The sequence below is a fragment of the Mizuhopecten yessoensis genome, unplaced genomic scaffold (assembly GCF_002113885.1).
Source record: "Mizuhopecten yessoensis strain PY_sf001 unplaced genomic scaffold, ASM211388v2 scaffold11043, whole genome shotgun sequence".
Classification (NCBI taxonomy): domain Eukaryota; kingdom Metazoa; phylum Mollusca; class Bivalvia; order Pectinida; family Pectinidae; genus Mizuhopecten; species Mizuhopecten yessoensis.
The window spans coordinates 529531-555171 of record NW_018408850.1 but is presented as its reverse complement, the minus strand read 5'-3'; the positions used below and the strand labels follow the sequence as shown (position 1 = coordinate 555171).

General features: G+C 35.7%; 1 protein-coding gene across 1 annotated transcript in view; it reads right to left on the bottom strand.

Annotated features, from left to right (window-relative positions):
* LOC110464942 (protein rolling stone-like) overlaps window positions 1–25179 on the bottom strand; it is a 40062-nt gene extending 14883 nt beyond the window's left edge. Inside the window, exon 1 of the mRNA XM_021520432.1 lies at window positions 24791–25179. Within this exon, the coding sequence (XP_021376107.1) occupies window positions 24791–24883 (93 nt within the window). The 5' untranslated portion in view covers window positions 24884–25179. The remainder of the gene's footprint in view (window positions 1–24790) is intronic.
* Between the last annotated feature and the right edge of the window lie 462 nt (window positions 25180–25641).

The window sequence follows — 25641 nt, the reverse complement described above, 5'->3', positions numbered from 1 at the left end:
TTTGGTGATTTCTGTTGTCTTTGCCTTTGTTTTGAAGTCTGTCCGGATTATGTAGGTATCTTTCCCATTGACTTTAAGGTCTACCAACAATGTTAACCTGGCCTAATTACGCTTCTTCCTCGTGTTGAGTACAGCAGTGGCCTTCCTTTTGCCATTTCTATATATTGACTAAAGTGTTAGCTTTGATGGAAACTGTTGGCTCGAAATCAAATACTGAGATCAACAATGTGTGTATCAAAGACAGAATGAGTTGATAGGCACAAGTACTGAATCAACGGTTAACATGTATACTCTGTATTTATCATCAATTACCCCTGCAGGTCGGGAACTCAGAAAATATCTCAAATTGCATGTTGTTAGAGGTGGATGCAAATGTGGATATTATAATTTGGGAAACCCCTGCAGAATTGGGGGTTTGCTTTTGTTCTTTGTACTAAGGACTCAAAAAGACCAGAGTAAATATGTTTAACCGATTGGAACATTAGGGATCTTATATTTTCTCCCTTCTTCCTTACATACCTTTTGTTTGCTAGCACCTTCCATAGAAAAAATCACTTTCGGCTTCTGGTGAGGAAGGCATTGGGTTTTGTCCCCATGCCGGGACATACCAAAGACCTAAAAATGGTAGTTGTTATGAGCTGAATGTTAACCATTTAGGGAAGTAGCAACAACTGGTTTACCGGTTGTCAGTATAAATCTGACCGGGTGGTATACTGTACTGGATGCCTTCGGCATGGTATTTCAGCGAGATGGCACTCTAAAGTCGGCGTCACATCAGCGCCATCGAATGGAGGCAAGTACACCAACATACCGCTTCCAGCGGATCTGTCAATGTACGCTAAACACATCTATTATTGCTTATGTGTTATGCGTTATGTGTTTATTCGTTCTATATTGATTATTTTCTACAGATTCCTATTATCCGTGTGCCTGGTCTAATGTTTTTTTTTATATTGCACGAGTAATAGTGAAAACTTATATTTGTTCTAGAGATAATAAACATTCATCAATATGAGCTTGCGTTTGGATGTTTTGCCTCCTATATTAAAAAGACCTTCGCAAGCTGATATAGTATTACTCCTATAACCGGAAGCGTCTGTGGCCTTGATACGTGTTCGGTAGTCTGGTGTTGAGTGTTGACCATTGTCGGGATTCGTAACTCACTATCGTTTCAGGCCAATCCTTATCCTGCTAGACAAAGTCAATCTTTAATCACGATCTTGCTGGTGTCTGAAACATCCCATAATTCATCATCAATTACCGCATTAAAGGAGCACGCAAAAATTTGAGGTAGTGTTTACCTCTCTCTCGAGACAAAGAATCGTGCTTTACCAAATCTGTAAGCAACGTCAAGAAACGTATTCACAGCGTAGGGTCACTTTAATGTAAAAAAAAATGCTTCATGCCTCGTTTTCAATATAACCTAGAAACTCACATTAACAACGAGGAAGATTTCAATCCCCTCCGCGTAAATCTTTCCTTCGTGGTTATTATGTCTCTAGTTTCATTAGTTTTAAACGGTTTTCGTCATACTGTCTGATATTATTATTTTGCTGCTTAATCTTAAAAAACACACTCTATGTTCCAATCCACTCCGACATGTAAACACCGTAGGTTGAGAAACGGGGATGTTATGATCAAGAAAGGTAAACTTCAAGGTCGGAACATCAAAGGCATCCCGCTTATTATACAGCTAAGAAGGAAACCTTTCTGTTGTTCACGTCGTACGTTAAACTTGAGAAATACAGATGAGTCTTGTGTCCATGATGTCAAGCTAAGGAGGGTATATACGAACGACGTGGTCGATAAATCATGAATTTAGAGATTAATTGCTTGAAATAGCGAGATTTTCTACAATAATAAACAATAGAGTCAAGATTTAAGCCTAGGCCCATCTACACGTCAAGGCAAAGTAAATCCTTCAGTTGAAAGTAGATCCGTTATTTTCAGCACAAAGAAGCCAACAGATCGCAAGGACTTTTCATTGACAAATAATTATTCTCAATAGAGCAAAAGATAAAAACATATTTTTCTGTTTCTGCACTTCCGTCATACGTCATATTATTTGTAGCTTTTACTTCATCTTACCCACATATTTTTATGTGGTAGCCCTATTATGCATCGACCACGAGGACTCGTACAACGCGGCCACACCAAAACATGGTAACAACGCCGACGCAACTGGTCGATGATGGCGGAGTAATTTGGTAACTGCTCTTCAGTTGAGTTATTCCTATTATCAACCAATCCATTCTGCGCCATGATCGATGGCTGGGAATTTGAACGAACGAACCGACACACAGCAAACACAAAACCTGCTCACATCATCACTCGAACAACACTTAATGCTGTGTAAGATTAAGCAGTCGTTCCTGCACACAAAGTACATGTACCCCGATCTAGGTGTGCCTTACTTATGTTGATTTAATCAAAAACGTATATTGCTTTTTATAACTGTATCGCATGTTTTGAAAATGAAATTATCATATTCATATTTTTTTTAATAGATTCCATTTGATAGAAATCTCGACTGAGACAATATTTTACTTATCTTATGAAGATTCTTATATGACCAAGGATACGTAATAGTTACTCATTAACCCGTTTGTCTTTGCGTTCTGCTAAGAATGTATGTACAGTTTTGTTTAAATGAGGCATGGTTACGTTTCTTGGTTATAAATGAGTTAATCGAAGGAGTGGCTCGTAGCGGCGATGAGGGTTGGTCACTGAGGGATATCAAAACATAACGTTTTATACTATTAATCAACTCTGCGATTTTCTGCTTCAGGCTCTTTCAAGTAGCCTTATTTCATATAATCAAGTATTGCCCTCTCATTTGCATATATATTGAATATTTCACGGTTTATACCACTGAGTTACTTTACAGTTAATAAAGATCAGAACATTTTTCTCAATTTGCCCGACAGTTTCATCTGGATTGGAAATAGGTTATGCAATCTAGGTAACATTAGCTAGCGACAGGCACATCCTTGTGAAGATGTAAAACCATATTATTCTAGAGTGAAGTGAGCTTGGAAAATCTTGAGGGTCACGATTGCAATTTTCTCCACGCGTAGAGGAGATCGACGCATGTGATACAAGATTATTTGCCGCTGATGATGGCGAAGATAGAGACTATCACACCCATAAATAAAAGGATGTGCTGGTAAATTGACACACGAATCGAACCATCCGTTGGAACACAATAAGAGAAGCAATTAACACACAGTGTTTATAATTTTGAATACATCAACCAATTCTGAACGAATCATTTTAGAATATATTATTCCGACAAACACTTTAATGAAATATGACCGATAACCCATTGCTAATAACAACAAAGAAATCCTTTCGGCTTACGGGTCCCCGTGCTGGTGGCAAAAGTTTAGCAACGCATTGAAAACTGATTCTTCCAACATGAATGAAGCTTAGATAAATCACTTCTGAAAAGCCTTTGGTGGGAAATAATAAAAGATGAAATAAACAATATATAAATAAACAACTGTGTTCTGGGTGTACAACTTCTACGGGGCTAGACTGGGATTCGAACCCTGACCCCAGAGTATTAAGCTATCGCTAGAATGGTCTGTGGAGCGTAATTAATAGTGTTTACGTTCAACGTATTTTGTCGATAGCTTACATACACTGCACTTGCGCAAAACATGCATGTAATTTACAACCGTCTAGATAACTAAAACAAGCCAATGTGCGTATTATAGACTGTTTGTTGACTTCTTTCCTTACAAAGGTACACAATCCTGGAATACAAATGGTTGCATCACAAGTGAACGGCAAACTACAAATAAATTGTAAATAGCGCTAGAATGGGGACTGGTTGTCAACAGTTTAATACCTATAATTATTATACTTAACTACTATTTAACAGTACAGCAGGCAATCAGGTTTTCCCGAAATACTTCGTTTCTGTTCAAGTTCATTGTGGTTGTTGACAATGTCTTTTGGTTTTGTTTTGGTGTCTTCTCCGTTCGAGTTGTATTTTTGGCTTTTACTTCCGATATTGAACTGATGAGATGACACTGCGAATATGATTTTTTCTGTTTTTCTTTAAAGAATAGGATACAAATGTACGATAATGAGCATGTATGTTTCATCGTCATTATTAATACGTCAGACACATAGGGATCACTTACACTGACAGATAAATGTGTTTACAAACACAGCACTCGGTATTTCTATTCTCCTGTTTTTAACTTCATCATCGCTACAAAATCTCTTGTGGAAACACTTGAGTCTAACAGAAAATGCATCAGAGCGCATGTTGGTGACGTCTAGAGCTTGCTATTCCTGTCCCCGCCTTGAGGCATAATGGAATGAAATCTCGTTATCAGTGCGCAATGGTGACTGGCTGTCAGGGGCTGCCATTGTAAATCCAGCAGACGACAGGAGATGTATCAATCCCTTGGTATGTCATGGCTTCTGAGGAATATGTCAAAGTGTGAGCGTCCAGTAACCCCATATTTAACTGTTTGAGAAAGGAGTTCATCCTGATGTCGTCTACTCCCCGGAGATATGTCGGAATGGGATACTTTATTAGATTGTGTGACAGTATGCCCTGCCGACCACAGTTTGTCCGTCACTCCTAGTCTAGTTATCGAATGTAAATGCATGCTTGCTCACCGGAAAAAAAGCATCTCTGCTCACTTGATTGAAAATTAATCTGGAAACGATATCTCAGTGTCGTCCTTTGAAATGAGGAAACGTAATCTATTTTGTGGTAATTGAAATCGTAGGGAATGAACAGTCTGGCACAAAATATGTCAACGTGACCAGTAGTATACTATATGTGCTTGACACAAATGCATGTCTGGTATATTGCAGGATTTTACGAACTAATTATGACTTAAAACATAGTATGCAAGCTCCATAAAATAAACATCATTAAGAATGCAATGCATTTTTTTGTTTTTTCAAAGTTGTATGCAAACATGTTCTTATAAGTATGAATAAAAAAGATAATCAGTTGGGTCCCGAGACAAATTCAATGAACTAAAACAATGATCCATTGACTTGTCCACCAAATAAACCTCAACAGAACAGGATTAAATAATTACATTTTCATTAAGTGCGTTTTTTCTATATTTTTGCATTATTTCTGAAATATGGGGCTTTTGCAAAACTATGCTACGGAAGGTGCCAACACATGTGACGTCATCACTCACTGTGTGTCATTCTGGTAAGATGAATAGCTGTCTTGTACTGATTACAACGTTAAAGCTACAAAACACGTCAATTAAAATCATATTTAAATAATACATATTGAACATGTCTCGATTTAATTTCATACCTCCAATCGTGTGCTGCTCGTAAATGTAAATATCATAACCCGAGCCTGCAATAGGCCCAAGTTTCAAGAACGTTCATGCACTTTATTATTTTCTTTGGAAAGCATCACTGAAGCTATTTAAAAGCTAAGGTAAAGCATTTTTTCAGCAGAAAAATACTGAAGATGAGGAAATTCCGGAAAATTTTTAGATACCTTGAAAGCACTAACTATAAGAATATTCTATTTTCTCACTTGAACTTTTAATTAAGCTTAAGCAAAGTATCGTCATTTTGAGGCTTGAGAAAATAATGATTATGGAACCTTGACAGAAATAATGTTTTCCACGTAGAGTGGGGTCTGATTGTCTCGCTATACGAAGTAAATGACGAGGCGTCTTTCATAAGTCTTTTTTCAAAAGGCTAACAATTGATATACACCGATTTAAAACGATTTTGTCTCTGCACAACGACATAAGGAATACGTTTTTATTTGCGTTTAATAAGTCTTTACAGTTCATACATATATATGAACACACACGGCCTAGCGGCTGAAAACGATAGGTGTACGTTTAGATACACCGCAAGTAAAAGATATATTAGACAAAAAAGATACCAAGTATCGCAATGAATGCAGAAGATAAAATAATTAAATATTATTAGTATCATTCCCAGTACTGCAGCGGTACCCACATAAGTCGCCTCCTTGGATCATGCAACGGTAAAAAGCGAACGATTTCCGCAACTTAAGAGGTGAGTGGAACAGTAGCAGAACGACGCAAAATAAACATTAGTCAATGACCATACCAGAACGTATACCGATAAATATCGGGATAACGGGTTTGATAACATGCTCTTTATTCAGAAACACGTGTAGAAAGTTTCTGCATCTTTCAAAGAGACGGACACTTGTTTCAGACATTTAAACTAAAGAATATGCTAATGATAGTGTTCCAATAGCCGAATATGAAGATTTCTTAGGATTGTGGAATCATCATTAAGGTGTTCCGAATGAAGAAAGGATTGCGGTACCAAATAATTTGTTCGGATTGTGAAATAAGATTATGTGAATGGAAAAAATATTCAGGACAGATTATCAGTTAGAATTGTGGAATAAGGTGTTCAGAAGGAAGGAAGAGGTTTTGGCGCCAGATGATTTGTTAGGATTGTGGAATAAGGTGTTCCGAATAAAGAACACGATTTGGCGCCAGACTCTGTGCTGTATAAGCCTGTGGGCGTTGTAACCACCATAGAGTAGATCATATCACCATCATACATTTGTTATTGTAAAACCAGTATTGATTGTAACCTTACCCCTGGTCACGACGCTGTAGTGGGCGATTACCCTGCACCAATGAATTTAGATTATATTCTAACGAGAATCGACCGAAAATTCACAGCTGATTAATATAATCGGGGTAATCAAAGCGGTTTTTCGTACCCAAAATCAGGATCTCGAGCAAGGAAAGAAACCTTTGCTGTATAGGGAATGACAATTTTAAAAATACAAACAATTTGTAGTAGCAGGAATTTGCAAGGACCACCTGAAACAAAAACATTGTTGAAGAAAATCTTGTTGTTTCAAAAACAAACGAAAAGAGAACATTGTCCTTATATACAGTATATATAAAAAGATATTAATACAGACAACTCAGAAGAGCTAGTCTCTACAGCTTTAACCCGTGGAAATCATGTATTACCAATAAAGCATCAACCTTTCTTGTTTTATTGTTGTCACTACCATAGCTCTCTTTTTGGGGGGTGATATTATTCGGATTTTATTTTGATGGGAGTGAGTCATAGATGAAGCAGAAGACGCTTGCCCTTTTGGAAAACCTGCTCTCTCAGTTTCCATGTCCTTTGCCCTTTTGGAAAACCTGGTCTCTCAGTTTCCATGTCCTATCTCAAGGATAGCCATGTTAATCCTTCCTTTGTTTATACTTTATCCTAGTTCCCTCGATTTTGAGGTCGAATTTCAGTTTGGTTTAATACTCTTCGGTATTCCCTAGCCAGGTAGGCTTATTAGACAATCTCACGAAAGGTAATTAACAAACATCATATATTGTAAACACATATTTAAAGAAGACACTGGCTACGCACTAAAAACAGAACACATTACATCTCCAGCACACACGCAGGCATCCACACATAGGGAGATATTAGCCAGGTGGCATAGGACTAGCAGTTAGCGCCCGATAAGGCAGCTCCTGCGAATTCCTCAACATTTTATTGATTAATGTATATGCTAATTGTATTAATTGTATATCCATGTACTGTAAAGCGCTTTAGAGTGGCTTATGGTAGCTAGATAGGGCGCCATATCAAATGTAGTATACATTTTTACTATTATTATTATCATTATTGTAGAGATATTTATTTCATACCTTATTCTACATTTATATATAAAAAATCGTAGAGATTAGTATTCCAAACACCTACGAATCCATATTATAATTATAATTCGCGTGAAAACGAAGATACGAGTTGTATATCAACTACCAGAAAACAAGAGAAGAGCTATTTGAAAATGAAAATTAATTAAAATATCAGAGTTCGTCCTAAGGTAAACATACACGTGTCAGAAGCATATGACTAACCGTGTTACTAGTCAGGACTTTGGTATGTATGTGGTAGTTATATTGATTTCCCTTTATGTGATTTAGGTCCCGTGCTACATAAATCCCTCTCACGTATATGTACGACACAGCTGTTGTTACTAACATGTCACATAGACAGCATTATATATCACGATAACAAAGTCAAGTGTAAAAGTCTTAATTTTAACGAACATAAACTACAAGTAAGACATTCTAACTAAAAACAGACATGAAATAAAGACGGAACATTAAATAAAAGATTAGATTGAAAACTTAAGCTGCAAGCTTCGTTTTTGATCCTTCTAAACTAAATTTCATTTCTGTGTACTGTAAAACCTGCTCAAGTCGAATTCCACACAGCCATGACATTAGCTCTTGATATTAAAGTGTTCGAGATAACCAGATTTTAAGAATAACTGGACCTTCATCGACGTTTATATTTATGCATACAAACACCGATATTCCGTTTTTGCGTATTGCAGAGTTATCTTCTCTTGTGAGCAGGGATTGATTGTTACGTCATTGGTTTGTGTGAGAAAATTACGTCGTTTTCTCAAAAGTTGATGACGTTGCTCACAAGAGCAGATAACTCTGCAATAGAGATAGACGGAATTAATTATTAATGGTGGTTTGTCGTCACTTCGGTATTATTTTATCTTTCCATTTTCATTTTGTCCATGTTTTAGGGTTTACTTCTATTAAAGAGTTGAAATTATTTTACTTCATTTTCGGTGAGGTGATATAAATGCTGGAAGGACAATCGTTATATCAATTACTGATATATATGAATTTAATTGTAAGTACTTATAAGTATTAAACTTAAGTGGGTCACTTGTTCAGATAATTTTAAAAAGGAGGAGAACAAATAAATAAGAAACATTTCATTCACCTTTTAATCATATATTCTCATTAAATAAGTTCATCCACATTGCCTTTACCCATTGTACATTTCTACCAAAGGTATCACTAAAAATTAGTTTGAAATCAAATACACTACATACTCTTCTACTTCAGCCACTACTTCGATCTTTGCTGACAACATGACCAACAGGGACAGCTTACTACTCAGCTCTACGATATGCGGGAAGATTTCTGAAAGAAAATCCCTATCTGGAAAGCATCATTTCTGGCCCCGACTCCCTACGGTTTTAACATGCATTTCGTGATAGGTGTCGACTATGGATGTCGAAGACTCGATATCAATATAAATATAAGTATCTTGGAGATGGTTCAGAGATTCGTTAAAGATACAAGACGCTTTTACTAGATTACACTTACTTGTTTATCTTTTTTCACATGACTTTGCAGTATGGAATGATACCAGTACATAATTGTACTATGTGCTGTCCACCAGCATAATTTTAGTTGCCATGTTTTGTAAAATCTAGTTTTTGTACAACCATTATCAAAAAAAAAAAAAATGACATGCAAATATCAATATTCATGTACATAATATACATGTTTTATTATTACTTCAATTCAATATGATGTGTGTAAACTGTTTATAACTGTAAGGAGAGGGCGCTCATAGGCTTTGCCTGTTGCCCAATTCCTTTGTATCTAAGATCTGAACAATAAATATTCTGAAATGAAAAAAACCCAGACAAAACAACACTCGGTGCAGCAGGTTCACTGATTTTCTGTTTATCCGCCTTTTACTGTTTTACTCATGTACTACATCATGTACTGTATTGCGATGAATAATGGACGACTACAAAAGTTCCTTCGCCACTTTGGCACTCTTCCATCAGAATTCCCGCCCACGCCGCACGACAGGAACACTTTGGAATGTCTACGGGTCCTGAACTATTGACAGCGACCTATGCTAGAGGTATGAAGTTCACATAGCAAATCTGTGATGTCGAAGTAATGACCAAGTGAACACACGTTAGCTGTAGTAACGAAGACAGATGTTATTTTCTTTGAATTGTATTTTTTATTAACGTCTCTGTTGAGGTACCATGGAATTATCATAGCACCCTGAACGTAAGTCAACCAGGGTTCTCAATTCAAGAGGCCCACTAGGCCTGCATTGCTCATCTGTTTTGGAATGCTTTTAGCAAATATATCTCATCAATGTCAAATTCATAACAAACTTGATTATACATATCATTACCCTTCACTTAATGGATATTTGCTGGATGACTGCCTTCAACTTTTAACCTTCAAACTTTTTTAAGAAACGTTGATAGTTTGTTATTCCAGCAGGCAACATGTCCACCACCGCTACTCCAGACCTTTGCTAACCTTGGTAGCAGTTGTGTAAATATTTCAAAACAATTCACTACTATATCCCTTTACAATAAAGGTAATTTGTTCGAGGAAATATGAAAGTACTTCATAATAAGCCATAATTAAAATATCATTACTTTAGATATCATAATACTTCTATTGAAAAAAAGTCAATTACGAACATGTTTGCCCCCTATGATTTTGAAAGTGAGTAAAGAGCTAATGATTGTACTTTAATTTTGTATAAAATATGACTGAAATATTCCACATAAAGTTGACTGCATTTTACCATCAGAAATGACCGCATATTTAGGTTGAAGTCTGAGACTAACGAAAGTATCTACTTAATTAACATAATAAAGCAAATTCCAAAAATGACAGCGCTCTGGCAAAATTGCAAATACATAAAACCGTCAATTTAGGATATGATATCGCTAGATAATCATATGTGTTATCATGTAGTGTATTACAGATTGAACTTTAAATCTTGTTGCAACAACAGTTCTTCAAAAAGACATGGAAAACAGGAAAGTCAGATGTTTCAGTTCCTGCACCACATTTGGTATCCGTCTGGATTTCTCCTGTCGTTACCCGGGAAAATATATACCAGGATCAATAAAAGTAAGTATGTCTTTAGTCATGGCACACATGAAAGACCGTCGTTCGAAAACGTATAATGATGACGATAATAGAATTTCTTCTGCGTAGATTGATCCACGCTAGAAGGCTTAACTCTGACCATTATGTAATCCGGAATCGATAGGAAAACGTTAGTCTGTAAACAGACGAACGTCTACCTTATATTTAACTGTTTCCATTGTTCAAACACAGATTTCTTAAAATCGATTCATCTCTGCATTAGAACGCAGTGTGACAGTTGTGGGTGAATTATGTTCAACCTCCAGCAACGTGATTTCTTTGTCTTCGATTTGTAAATACATGTAACAAAGATCATGTATCCACTGTTTACACTGCAACAATTGGTATAATTGTCTCAACTCTGATTTCATTGACGATTTTCTGTTGGTGATATCTCCCAGCATACTTCTGGCTTAATTACTTGGTCTAAGTTGCATCATTGTCCCCCATAGGAATGCATTGTTAATGTGCGCTTATTGAAGCGGTGCTTTTAAACAATCCTCGGTGATTCTTATACCGTTAAACAAACACAAAAAGCGAGGTGTTTATTGTGGTAGAGTGTTATAATCTGCCAACGTCAACACCCTACAACCACAATTCAGTCAAGCCTCGTTCATTCCGCCACCAATTAGCTTCTATCCAAACAGTGTTTTTAATTGGACAGATTGTTCCTACTGTCGTATTGTCCAGACGCATCACAACCCAACCACCTTTGCAGAAAATGAAGGTGGCCGATAGTATCGATGCACGGCGGTATACTGTCTATGACGTGTATTTCGTGAGACCATAATATTTGCATAAATTTGCGAAGGGGAGATAGTCACGAATATTTTTTTCTAGATACATTTAAAGAATCGATTTATGCTATATTTCCTTGCTTTTCAAATCCATTAGAACTAAAAAATAGGATGTTTGAAAATAAGTATTTGAATAAAGTAACAATCTTTTAAATAAATCCTTTTGAAATTTCAATTTCCGCAACAAAGAAATTCTAGAAATTTCAATTTTCCATACGAATATTTGTAAAAAAAAAAAATGTATTTGTAAAAAATAGTATATGCAATAATTAGTAATATCGTGTTAACCAGTATTTGTCAACTGAAGTAATCATAAAAATAGACATTCGTGAAAATTGGAAAAAAAATAGCATCTGTGAAAATAGACACATAACAAAGTGTTGATGAAAATTGGTTTTCGGGAAAAATAAATGTCCAGGGTAAAAAAATGTTCGTGAAAATCAGTTTTCCTGAAAATTGAGTGTTTGCTACAGTATTAGGTTGTTTTAGCAATAAATATTTCCGTGAAGATTGCATAATACAATTTAAGAAGGAATTCGTTATCTGTTATTGGACTTCATTGAAACCACCTTTAGAATGGAAGTATTTATCACGCCAACCTTCCAACATCTTCTTGTCGCGCTATTTCTGATTGCGTGCCTAAGGCCAGACGTAATCACGTTCATTCACTAAACGTGACCATATTCTCAGGCAAGGATGCCTGGACGAGGAATCTAAAGGGATTTAGTCTTCAGACTCAGAATGCTATTATGATAAGGAGACAGAGGGGTATGACGATAACGGCTTCCAATTGGATTTGAGATAATGGCCTTAGATGTTGATGACGTGGTTTATTACTATTAATAGTTTACCTTTATAACGTTAGAACGAAAATATATGTTCTGTTGGGTGTAAGATTTTTTTACTGTGAATTTTTAAATCAGATGTATTAACTGCAATTATATCTAAACAATTTTTCGTCCATTTCGATATTACGAAATAACGATAATCACTAAAAATAAAATAAATAGCATCCCTGCGCGATTCATATGGTTAAAGCGTTAAATCATGTAACGTGGTACTTTAAAAGGGTTATCAATGAACGGAAACATGAATTTGATAATCTTGATGAGTACATATTTGATCATTGATAAACACATTAACACTCATAGGAATAAATTTCATTTGACAGTTGAGATGACAAAATAGTTACACTATATTTGGATATTTTCATGTTATAGAAAATATAATATAATTATATCTTGAGCACAACACGGAATGATGACCGTGTAACTAGGCACTGCATGAAGGGGAACCGATACAGCGCGTTGTTTACGATAATGAACGGTACGTGGTATCCAAGCTGACTCATTAAACTGCGGTTGTCCATCTAGGCAATACCGAAACGAAGCAAATAAAGTGAAGTCATTTATGAGTAAGCCATACTTTGGGTTAAATAGCTAAATATTGGGACACCCCCACGTCTATCTTCGGCAGATAATTGCTATGTGATTTCATTTGTTAACGACAAACCCTGGTATCAATTCCCAACGTCCGTTGACTAATGACGTAAGTAACAACACGTCGTACACCAGTGAGTGGGAAATGAGATACTCATTGCAACAGGCTCAATAAACCACTGAACAGTTCATGTTTCTATAACTTGCCAACTGAAATACCATTACCGAAATGAAAATTTGAAAACAATGTAATGAGATTTGAGGGTAATCTGACGCTCACATTAACAGAAGGTGTGTGTATCAACATTCGTATTATTTTATTAATGTTCCTATATCATTGATTGTATATCCTCTTCATGGTCAAATGAATTCATCGAATTGTTATGCAATAGTATAAACGAACGGTACAATTCAGATGCGAGAGAATAAGACTATATGGTTCAAACAACACAGGACATTTGACAGGTCAAGTGCTGCTTTATAGATAATTTATTGAACATCATTCATGATTTGTTCCAATGTCGTGTGCAGAAGCATAAATCCTTAACTATATATACCACCATGGCACTGAAACGTGGTGGTTGGGAAATCACTGTACCCGTTTATGGTATTGCAAATCAATGCGGGGTGTAGTATGTCTTGATGTTGTAGAGTGAATATGTGTATCAATATAATGTAAAAATACCGTATATATTTACGATAAAGTAACATAAGTATATATGGATAAGCAAATAACAGTGCTGATATAAGGCAAGGTACATAGTAAATATGTGTGTATCAACATAGGGCTAAGTAAATACGTATAAATCTATCCGTATGCATAGTACATTTCTGTATCAATATCTGGTAATAGTACACGTTTGCTATAAAATCTCCATAATACATTGTACAACTATATCTCTTTTGTTTCCCCAAAAACAATGTAGAGTGAATTTTCCTATTGTGTTTATCATTTGAATAACGTAGTGTGTCTCGCATTTTTATTGTCGATATTGATTCTGTCCACGGCTAGTATTCCCTGTATGTGACGAACCTTTTAGTGGTGCAGTCGTTTCACATAGTATGTTCCATGTAAGACATTAAAAGGTTTCGATAATTAGCCTAACCTTTAAGGCTGTATGCTATTTAAATTATCTCCTTCCCAAAAGATTTTCCTTCTAAGAAACGCCTTAAATATTTGTTTTATAAATTTGATTTGCACAATGGTTATAATTAGGATTAACTCTCTGTAGGTAATATAATGACGGTTTGATATCTAAAATGGAAGTGTAGCGACATTTTACAGTAGAGCTATGACAGTATTACACAATTTAATTGTATAATGATATCATTTGAACAAGGTTTTACTGTATAATGTTGGCATTATAACAAGGATTTAATGTTATTTAGTTGAAATATAACAAGGTTGTACTGTATAACGGTGACAGTGTAACAAGGTTGCACTGTATAACGGTGACAGTATAACAAGGTTGTACTGTATCATGGTGACAGTTTAACAAGGTTTAACTGTCTAATGGTGACAGTATAACAAGGTTTAACTGTATAATGGTGACAGTATAACAAAGGTTTTACTGTATACTGGTTGCAGTATAACAAGGTTTTACAGTATAATAGTGGCAGTATAACAAGGTTTTACTGTATAACGGTGACAGTGTAACAAGGTTGCACTGTATAACGGTGACAGTATATCAAAGTTTTACTGTATAATGATGACAATATAACAAAGGTTTTACTGTATACTGGTTGCAGTATAACAAGGTTTTATTGTATAACGGTGGCAGTATAAAAAGGTTTTACAGTATAATGGTGGCAGTATAACAAAGGTTTTACTGTATCCTGGTTGCAGTATAACAAGGTTTTACCGTATAATGGTGACATTATAACAAGATTTTACTGTATAATGGCGGCAGTGTAACAAGGTTTTACAGTATAATAGTGGCAGTATAACAAGGTTTTATCGTATAATGGTGACATTATAACAAGATTTTACTGTATAATGGTGGCCGTGTAACAAGGTTTTATCTGTCTAATGATGGTTTTACTGTATAACGGTGGCAGTATAACAAGGTTTTACTGTATCATGGTGGCAGTATAACAAGGTTTTACTGTATAATGATGGCAGTATAAAAGGTTTACGTATGTAACGGGCACAACATATCAAGGTTCTAATGTATATTTGTGGCAGTGTAACAAAAGTTACCTATGATGTTGCAATATAAGTGAGAGATTTTACAGTAAAACTGTGGCCTTATTACAAAATTTTATTGTATAATGATATTATTTGAACAATGTTTTACTGTATAATGGTGACAGTATAACAAGGTTTTACTGTATAATGGTGACAGTATAACAAGGTTTTACTGTATAATGATGACCGTATAAAAAGGTTTTATGTATGTAACGGGTGCAACATATCAAGGTTTAATGTATATTGATGGCAGTGTAACAAAAGTTTCCCTATGATTTTGCAATATAAGGTGGCTGTGCTTTTACTAGTGGCAGTGTAACGATTATTTTAGCATTTTGGCATTTAATCAATCTTTTCCTAATATATGTATTTACCGAATCCAATCACACACGCATACACTACACGCATGCATCTTACACACAGGGGACGCCGTCCTTAAATGACCATAGCTGTTGATAGGACGTTAAAAATAATACTAAACCAAACCGAATCCAATCAAGGCCGTTACCGATTAGATACCTGTTAATTGAACAAGAGAAATACACAGAATAAAGCTAGCGTCACGGTGTTACGAGGCTTGCTATGTAGGCCAGTATTCTGTTGTGGTGAGATCAGTTAGTACTAATTTGCCTTCTAGTGGTTTATAGATAGAGAAAACGTCTCTGGTACGATTCCTTGAGGACTCTCCACATAAACAAGCTGTTGGAAATACTAACGATTTTTCCTGACACACTATTTATGTAAATGGCAATGAAGTAGAATAAACCCCACTCATAGACAGCCTAGGGACCCGTTTGATTTAGCTGACGGAACATTAAGCTAGTTTAGATCTCCATCAAACGATTCCTTCACGAATGGACCTGTAGTTATGACCACCTTTGAATCTTAAAACAAAGAGTAAATGAACATTACAGTATTTATCTTTTTAGAAATGTGGACCCCGATTGCAAATGTTTTGAAGAATTCTCAAAAAGTTCAATTGATACTAAAATTAACACGGATATGATATGCTTGTCGGCTAAACATCATGTACCGAAACTTAATTATTATTCAGAATCTTCTAAATGGGTTAATTAGTATTTTGATATGATGGAAGTGTGAATTGAATGTTCATATTTTTAGTTTTGACATATAGATGAAATTATTCATTTTAGAAAAGCAATAACAAACGGTATCTCATCCACTGTATTTTGTCTTAAATACAGGAATGTATGCGTGTACATGTATGTGGAGATTTATGCTGGATTTCCTTTTGTTTTGGTGTGTCTTCGATTTCAATTGTTCTAATCATGTTTCTGTGCTTAACCCCAAGGTATATGTTTTTCTTAGTTACAAATATATTTTACTACTTAATCATAATCGCAAAAATAGAATTTTGAAAGTATGCAGAAACTGTATATATTTGACTTTTCGCGTATAATCAATTATTTTTATGTGTGTCTATGCACTGCACAGTAACCCTTGTTATACTGTCACTCTTAGTTCAGACAAAGTTTGACGTTATAACGGGCTTTTGACGATACATCTAGGGAAATTTATAAAGGAAGTGTTAAAAGAAAATACATTATCTATTTTCACTTTTGATGCATCATTTCGTGGACTACATAACCTGACAACTATTGTCATTGTTTCTTTGCATTTCTTCCGGTAAATATTTAAAATATTGGGATAAATTATATATAATAATGCGTATATCATATAAAAAAAAAAATATAGCAGTAAAGATTCTTTCCTAAATATATTCTCCTCAAGTGAACAGGAAGGGGGCCCCCGACAGGCCTAGAGTGAAGATTTATTGTTTTTATTGATATTAAATACTCTGATGATATACTGCCGCTATTTAGAGGTTTTAAGGGCATAGATATATAATGGCGATGTAAGCCCGTAGTTGACACATTAACGAGACTACGGGGGTATTGTTAAATGCTTTCGGGCAGGCATACAGCGCCTTAATGTGAGCCCGCACATCCTCAGAGCGAGATGTTGTAGTTTTAAACATTCATATTCGTTAGATTCGGATCAGTACTTATGTACTATTGGTAGTTATTAAGACATTGTAATGACACCTCGGTCGTGTACGTAGAACGTGTATAGTAATCGACAGCGAGGGAGGTATGGATAAAGCTTTAAAATGCAATGTAAAGCATTTGTATTTCCACCGGAAAAATATTTTCGCGGGATGAATAATTTCACGGGACACACATGTTCACTTGATGTTTATTTTCACGGAATGTTTTATTTTCACGGGACAGATATGTTCACTAGATGTTTATTTTCACGGGACATATACTTTCACGGAATGTTCATTTCACAGAATGTTTTATTTTCATAGAATGTTTTATTTTCACGAGACATATATTTTCAAGGGATGTTTATTTTCACGGGACATATATTTTCACAGAATGTTTATTTGCACGGTATGTTTTATTTTCACGGGGCAAATATTTTCACGGGATGTTTATTTTCAAAGGACATGTTATTTCACTGGATTTTCATTTCCACGCGACATATTTGTTCACGGGATGTTTATTTTCACTGGAAATATATATATCTACACAGGGTTACTTCTTTTTAATATATGTATATATATATTTAAGAAGATATATTTGTCATAAGACATACTACACCTCGCACATATATAGTAAAACCGCGATATAAGTCCATCGGTTTGACCTCTGTATAATGACTTTTGTTTAATTAAAGTAGAACCACGATATAATGCCCTTCATTATATTACATCGTTTACCATAAGTCTACCTCAAGGTCGCCTTTTCTTTTTATTAGACAATATAATTATGTGTCACCCTTCTAATTTGTAACACTCTTTCTGATTGGATATCTTGCCGGGGTCTATATATCCATAGACCTCGCATATGGGTAATAATCCTGTATTAGGTAACAATTTTATTACTGAGTTGAGGGATAAAGTGAAAAAAATCCACATGCAGTTCTTTTAAACACTTGGAGCAAAAATGGGCGTATTCCTTTCAACATAATCCATATATGCGCCGTTGTGCCCAACCTGTTGAAGTCAAACTCACAAAATGACATAAAATTTGGCAGAAAAACAGTTATAAAAGATTGTCAGTGTGACAAATTCGTTATCTCTTGATTAGGAGGGGTCTACGTGCTCATATTATACTCGCTTACGGCTCGGGGTCTATGAGCCGGTAGACCCCTCCTTACCCAGAGATAACTAATAATATAGCCATCAATGTACCCCCAAACCTCTTGTATAACGTCAATTGTTGCTAGACAAACGAAAACATTAAAACGAACTGTTACTGTATAGGTATAACGTGCATGCATAAAAGACTTTGATGTTGTGATCCTTTTTATCACTTTATCTTATCCTGAGTAAGGAAATGTCAAGTAAATACAGAAAATCTGAAAAGAAAATTATTTCACTGATTGTCATGCTACCATTCCTTTGATTTTTAAAAACCCCATTTATCATTGTCGCGTGACGTCATTATATATTCGATTTGTTTGAAGAGACGGATGAGGTGTCAAGCTTTTCCATTTTCTATTATCTTTTCAGGATTACATAAGATTCAATTTATCAGTAATCAGAATCGGTCCAGAAAACTCGCTCAACCAGATATCGAATTCGGATGCCGGCATGCTATCGATCACTACAGCACGGCATCAGGGTTTGAATTATTGCTCGAATCGTGTCAAATACCCGCCTTAACCTAACTGTTCAAAGTTTGTTTAACTTCACAATTGAAACCGACCTTAATCCATCCTCAGATACAGAGACTTCACAAATATTTACATATTTGGTTGTTTGGAGAGTGGTATTTTTTATCATTTAACATGCACCTATTATAATATTCAAAATTAATATTTTAAAAAAGAAATATAGATGAAGACCATTTATTTGAAAAAGACATGGTAAAGCTAACCAGGCTTTAATAAACAGTGTTAAATCAGTTGATCAGTTATATTTCAACACGCTCGCTTCTTCCTTCCTAATATTAGACGAAATTGAGCGTATATCCATGTGCTATTTAGCGTCTGGTTTAGATCTGGTCGTACTTTTCCGCCAATGTTCTTTCTGTCGATTAGCCATAGCTAAGGTGGCAAATATCGATCTGAAAACGACATTAAAAACGGCTGAGGCACGTCAATCAATTAACATCGGAATCCTAGAGCATTTAGTGAGGCGCCATTTCTTTCTCACAATCGGCATCACCAGAATCCGATAAAAGGTTGAAATAGAAGGTTCCTAATTCAAATCGGCACATCTAGGTAAGGTTGGCTTGCGTCGTGTCGATTTCCAGTCCGGCTGCTGCGACAAGTTAGATTAAATAAAAACCATTTCCAATGAAGGAGACGGATGACTTGTACAAAGGAATGTTCGCAGTCCAAGGTTTTTGGCGGTATTAAAGCAATACGAGATAATCCAGATAGCAGACAAATTCCCTGAATTCAAAAATCTGGAAATGTTGTTGTTTCAGACACTAAAATTAGACGTTTGAATATTTTATGTAACAATTTGTGATTCGTTAGCATAGAAAATTCCCAATTTCGTATATTGGTTTTACATAAGCCAATGTATCCGGATTACAAGGTGATTTAGTTAGATATCCGGATTACAAGATGGTTATGTGAACTATCCGGATAACAAGGTGGTTAAGTTAGATATCCGGATTAAAAGATGGTTTAGTTAGATATCTGGGTTACAATGTGGATTAGTAAGATATCCGGATAACAAGGTGGTTTAGTTAGATTTCCGGATTACAAAGTGGTTTAGTTAGATATCCGGATAACAAGATGGTTTAGTAAGATATCCGGATTACCACGTGGTTTAGTTAGATATCCGGATTACAAGCTTGTTTAGCTAGATATCTGGATTACAAGGTGGTTTGGTTAGATATCCGGATTACCAGGTGGTTAAGTTAGATATCCGGATTACCAGGTGGTTAAGTTAGATATCCGGAATACAATATACCTCTCACTACCCTCTGCGAGACATACGGATAAATCAGGTTCCTATGTAATAACAATATCCCAATGAAATTTCAAAATTCACAAGGTTCCAATATAAGATATCCGGATAAAAAGGTTTCTTTGTAAGATATCCTGATAGCAATATTCATAGGTAAGATATCCTGATAACAAGGTTCCTATGTAAGGTATCCGGATAATAAGGTTCCTATGTAAGGTATCCGGATAATAAGGTCTTTATTTAAGATATCTGGATAATAAGGTACCTATGTAAGGTATCCGGATAATAAGATTCCTGTGTAAGATATCTGGATAATAAGGTTCCAATGTAACGTATCCGGATAACAAGGTTCCTATATAAGATATCCGGATACTACGGTTCCTATGTAAGATATCCGGATAATAAGGGTCCTATATAGGATATCCAAATTGCATGGATTCTATGCCGGCTTTATGGATAAAAAGCTAAATTCTTTAGATATCTGGTTTAAATGCGTTCGTATTAAGGAAATTGATGTGGTGTCGTTGCAACTAAGTCATAAACTTCCCACATTTATTAAAACAAATCACCTACAATTGTTTGTTCAGTGCAGCACACTTGGTTTACATTGTAACAGCTGCCACAATAAAATATGTTTCATATACGAAACATAAACAAAAAGATATATACTGCGTTAGTTTGCTTTCTCGCCCGCATTCGATTACTCATAAATTCACACCGATATAACGTGTATATATATGTACTGGTTGTGGAATTATTATGTATATTTTATTAGACACCTGCCAGCTTTAATATAGAGCAATTTGTCATGGTAATACACCATCTTTCATATCCCAATAATATATCTTTTGTAGATTTTTAATGAAATACAATTTATTTTATGTATATATCCGAACCTCGTCGTAATAAAATCGTGAATAATTCGTTTTTGGTCTAAACACAGTTTTATTTACATGAGATTAAGTAAAACTCTCGATAAATTGCCGTCACTCGTACTTAGAAATGTTGACATTATTAAAAAAAAATGACATTACATCGAAGAATACATTAATAGGATGCTGAAATATACTGTATATAACAGATAGACAATATATCGAAAGTTTACAGTTTATTTTTGCGAATGTCATTTTATCGAAGTTGTATGGCATAAACGAAGGGTATTGTATCAAGATTTTACTACATATAAGAGATTGATGATATCTCGAGGGGTTTACTGTTTATATTTGCAATTGTCACTATATCGAAGTTTTATGGCATATAGCGGAAAATCAAAATACAGTACAGTGTACCTTTTTCCCTGATAAACCAATAGAGACACAAAATATAACTTATGATGAAATTAAGAGCGAGACCATCTCTGTGTTTTGCCGACCTATTTACACTTGTGCGTTTACGTAGATTTGGTTCAAGTATATCAATAGTTCCACATAGACAACATTGACACCATCCACAGACAGAACATCCCAGAGCTTACTGTGTTTTATAAATAGGAGATCGTAAGCTAGTTCCAATTGAATGCGATTAGCGAGTGTCACAAAATTCAGATGGAAAGGGAGATAGTTTAAGATTCTAGTACATTCTATACTCCACTAAAACATGTCCATTTACATAATAAATGACACTGGGAGGGTTTGTAAACAGAAGCACTACAACGTTTTCTGTCGACAAGAAAACGGGAGGGTTTTGTAAACAAAAATACGGAAGGATTATATGTCAATAGAAATACGGAAGGGCTACGGTCAACAGAATACGGGAGGGTTTTATGTCAACAAGAATACGAGAGGGTTTGTGTCAACAGGATAACAGGAGTAAGAAAGAATACAATCTCTAAGGAAATGAAAAGATAAATGAGAATGGTATAAATTAAAAAACAAAATATATAAGATTACTATATAGAACCTGTTACGTGAACAAGTTTATCTTTTAATTGGGAATGAGACAGAAAATAAAAGACAACGATAGCGTCATGAAAAATGTAATTCGAGCTCAAAATCAATTAAACTAAGGCAATGTATGGAAAAGGCAAATATTCCCTTAAAGATACCTGTAAAAGTACAAATATAAGACCATATGTTCCGGAAGGGTAAGCATCTACTGCTTTTCGACGACACCTGCCATGCAACACTAGGTTAAGTCGTAATAATGTCTGGTTCTGAAAGCGAAAACTGGGGTAAGCGAGACCCGGGGTACAAGGCACACTTATGAGCGTTATGCAAACCATCAATGTTGATCATGTATATTGTAAATAAAACTCGAGAAATGCAGCTGATGAAGAAGATGCTTTAGTGTCCTTGATTTCAAGATAATGAGAGTACAAAGGTCGACGAGGTAAATACATGTACATTTCTTGTTGTTTAAGGATAGCACATCGTCGAAATACCTGAATGTCAAATTAAAGGACTTTGCAAGGTTTTTGTACAAGTCCTGATAAGCTCGTCACTGAATTTAGTCTCGTATTAAATCAAAAACATTTGGGAAAGAAGAGCGGCACAGTTTCTTCGCACAGGAATGGCTGCAGTCTGATAGAAAAATCCTGCCATTGAACTGAACAAAGAGATGTCAATAGGAATATGCCAGATATGTGCATTGTGGTCCATGCTTATCATATACGTCACAGGAATTGTGATCCGTGCCACTGTATATATAGAGTATATATATACGTAAATGTCGTAGTCAAACTATGTTTATATCAATAATACGCTCCGTGGCCTATGAATCGGCCAACAATTTGTTGGAAACAACTGCACTGCTTCAAAGACTTAGACTGATATGAAAGCAAATACGTAATGAGGCTGAATTAGCTACATTATGTAGTTTAATTCGGCCCAAAGCTTATTAAGATATTAGAGTGACGTCAGCAAACTCAATCGGACTGTTTATTAACACAGAACCATATATTACAGGTTCGATGTCCTGTTGTAAACGATACAATGACTAAAGGATACTATGATCTTAATTCAACTCACATAGACGATGCAGATGTTGAAGATTATATGCAAATACACACGTTATTGGAGAAATCCCATTATGTGCGAGTTTGATACAACAATACTGAACTCAGCACATTATATCTGTGTATATTGATTGCTAAACAAAATGTCTCCCACGGTGACTTGGCCTCTGGGTCCCGTGTTTGTGTCTAAATGCCGTGTCAATGGTCAGCCGATCTTGTGAAACCACCGGCATATATACATGTACTTTCAGCATCGATCTAAACAACCATATGCCATAAAATGCATCATCTTTTTGTATATTCATATACAATAAACTAGCCATATACATATTCATATGTCGATAAAATTGTTTACATATAGCAAACTAAAACATCAGCCTCGATGTCCATCTGCAACTCCAACCATTTATATACCATACATACAGTACCAATAACAACAGCATCCACCACATCAGTCCAATATAAATAACATTAATCTTGCATAACATTAAAATTCATGAACTGCATCATATAAAAATACTTTAAACTGCATCATTTACCGTAACATGCAAAAACAGCATCAAATAACACGATATGTGTCAACTTCCACTCATTCAAATAAAATGCATATTCTATCAAAACATTCATAAGCTGTACTATAATCAGGGTTAATTTACCATAAACTGCAATACAACAGTTCAAATACCGTAAACTACAGTTGCTACCAAAACATTCAAATGCCATATTAAACTGCACAATGTACATATATATCCACTAACAATCCTTCAAACTGCAGTTATTTGCCTTAATATCAAATAATATAATAGCTTACTTATCAATTCAATGTACAAATGTATATATCAAACTTCGTGACGTACCTGCATTTTTAAGTGCATCGTTCTTATACCATAAACAGCACTATGTCCATGAATATTCCATGACAACCCTTTGAACTGCAGAACATACCTAAATACATATACAATAAACTGCATCATCTACTTTTCGTTGAAATATTATGAACAACATCATCTACCTACATTCATATACCATAAACTACACCGCCTACCTACGTTCATATGCCATAAACTATATCATACCTACGTTAATATACTATAAACTACATCATTACGTATAATTACATCATCTACCTACATTCATTTACCATAAACTACAGTGTACATCATCTAGCTACATTCATATACCATACACTACACCGTCTACCTACGTTTAAATATTATGAACCACATCATCTACCTACATTCCAATACCATAAACTGCATCATCTACCTCAATATACACTGCACCATCTACAAAAACGAATATAAATCGTACTGACACAAACCATAGCCGCCAATCTACATAAACCCCGACATGCAGAACAACAATGCCCCGTTTATATGCCTAGGGATGCTGCGGTGGCGTTATCCACGTCCTCAGACACTAGTAAACATGTTTTATCAACAACTTGGATCAAGATACGCGTTGTCGGTAGATTTTAACAGTGGTATCACTAGACTCTTTGACAATGTGTATCTGGCAATGTTGTGAAAGTAGTTCTGAATGTGTTGTACGCCTATAATGTCGCCAGTGATTAAACGAACACAATATCGACGTTCACGATCGCCGATCAGGACTTGGTAATCGAACGTCAAACGTTGACAGTAGAAGATGTCGGATGGTGCTGAAACTGGGACGTAAGGGCCATGGGGTGGTGATCTGACGGTGGACCTACCTGTGGTCTGACGAAGTCCGAGGGGTTGTCATGGTTCAGACCGAGACTCTCGGGCCTGAACTCCTGGACCAGACTCTCCGTACAGGACTCCATATTGGTTCTCCTTAATGACGTCCTCCCCAGTTCTACAGTTCGTCAACGAGAACAAATAAATCCGATTACTTCATTCTTTCCATGTTGATTACACAACAGGAATATCCTAGAACTTCCAGCTGGGTGATGCCGTGGTCCTAGATGTGATCTGAAGGGAACTTCCCGGCGCTAAAACCCTGAGCACTAGTACACAGAAGACCACAGCTCCACACAGATCGATAGTCCGTCGGCGTGTCGCCCCTCATCCCGCATCTAGGATTCAACCACACAGCGAGATGCAGCTGGCATATATTAATTATGAGAGTAAGTCCATGTTTGACAACATACATTCACATAATACTGCAATATAGAGTTAGCGAGGAGACGGTTTGGCTTCCTAACATGTTTTGCTTCATAAATCTGCAATATAAGTTTGTCACATTTCTGTGACGTTTTCTGACTGCAGTAGACTTTTAATTTTTTGAGGTTCGTCAAAAGCTGTGTTCGACGTTGAAATCCTATTCGATAATCGCTCATCAAAGGTTTTGGAAATCCGGAAACACGTCAGCTCTCGGATTAACGAATAGATTAATTGTTGAGTCCGGTTAATCGAAAGAGTTTTCCGTATGTTGATGATATTGTCGGATATACATTGGACAATTTGCAGCTTGAAAACATTAAGGAAATATTCACCATACATGTAATTAGAATGTATAGTAAAACCTCGTTATACTGTCATGTCGAATCAAATTTTGGCGTTATAAAGGGTTCAGTGGTAT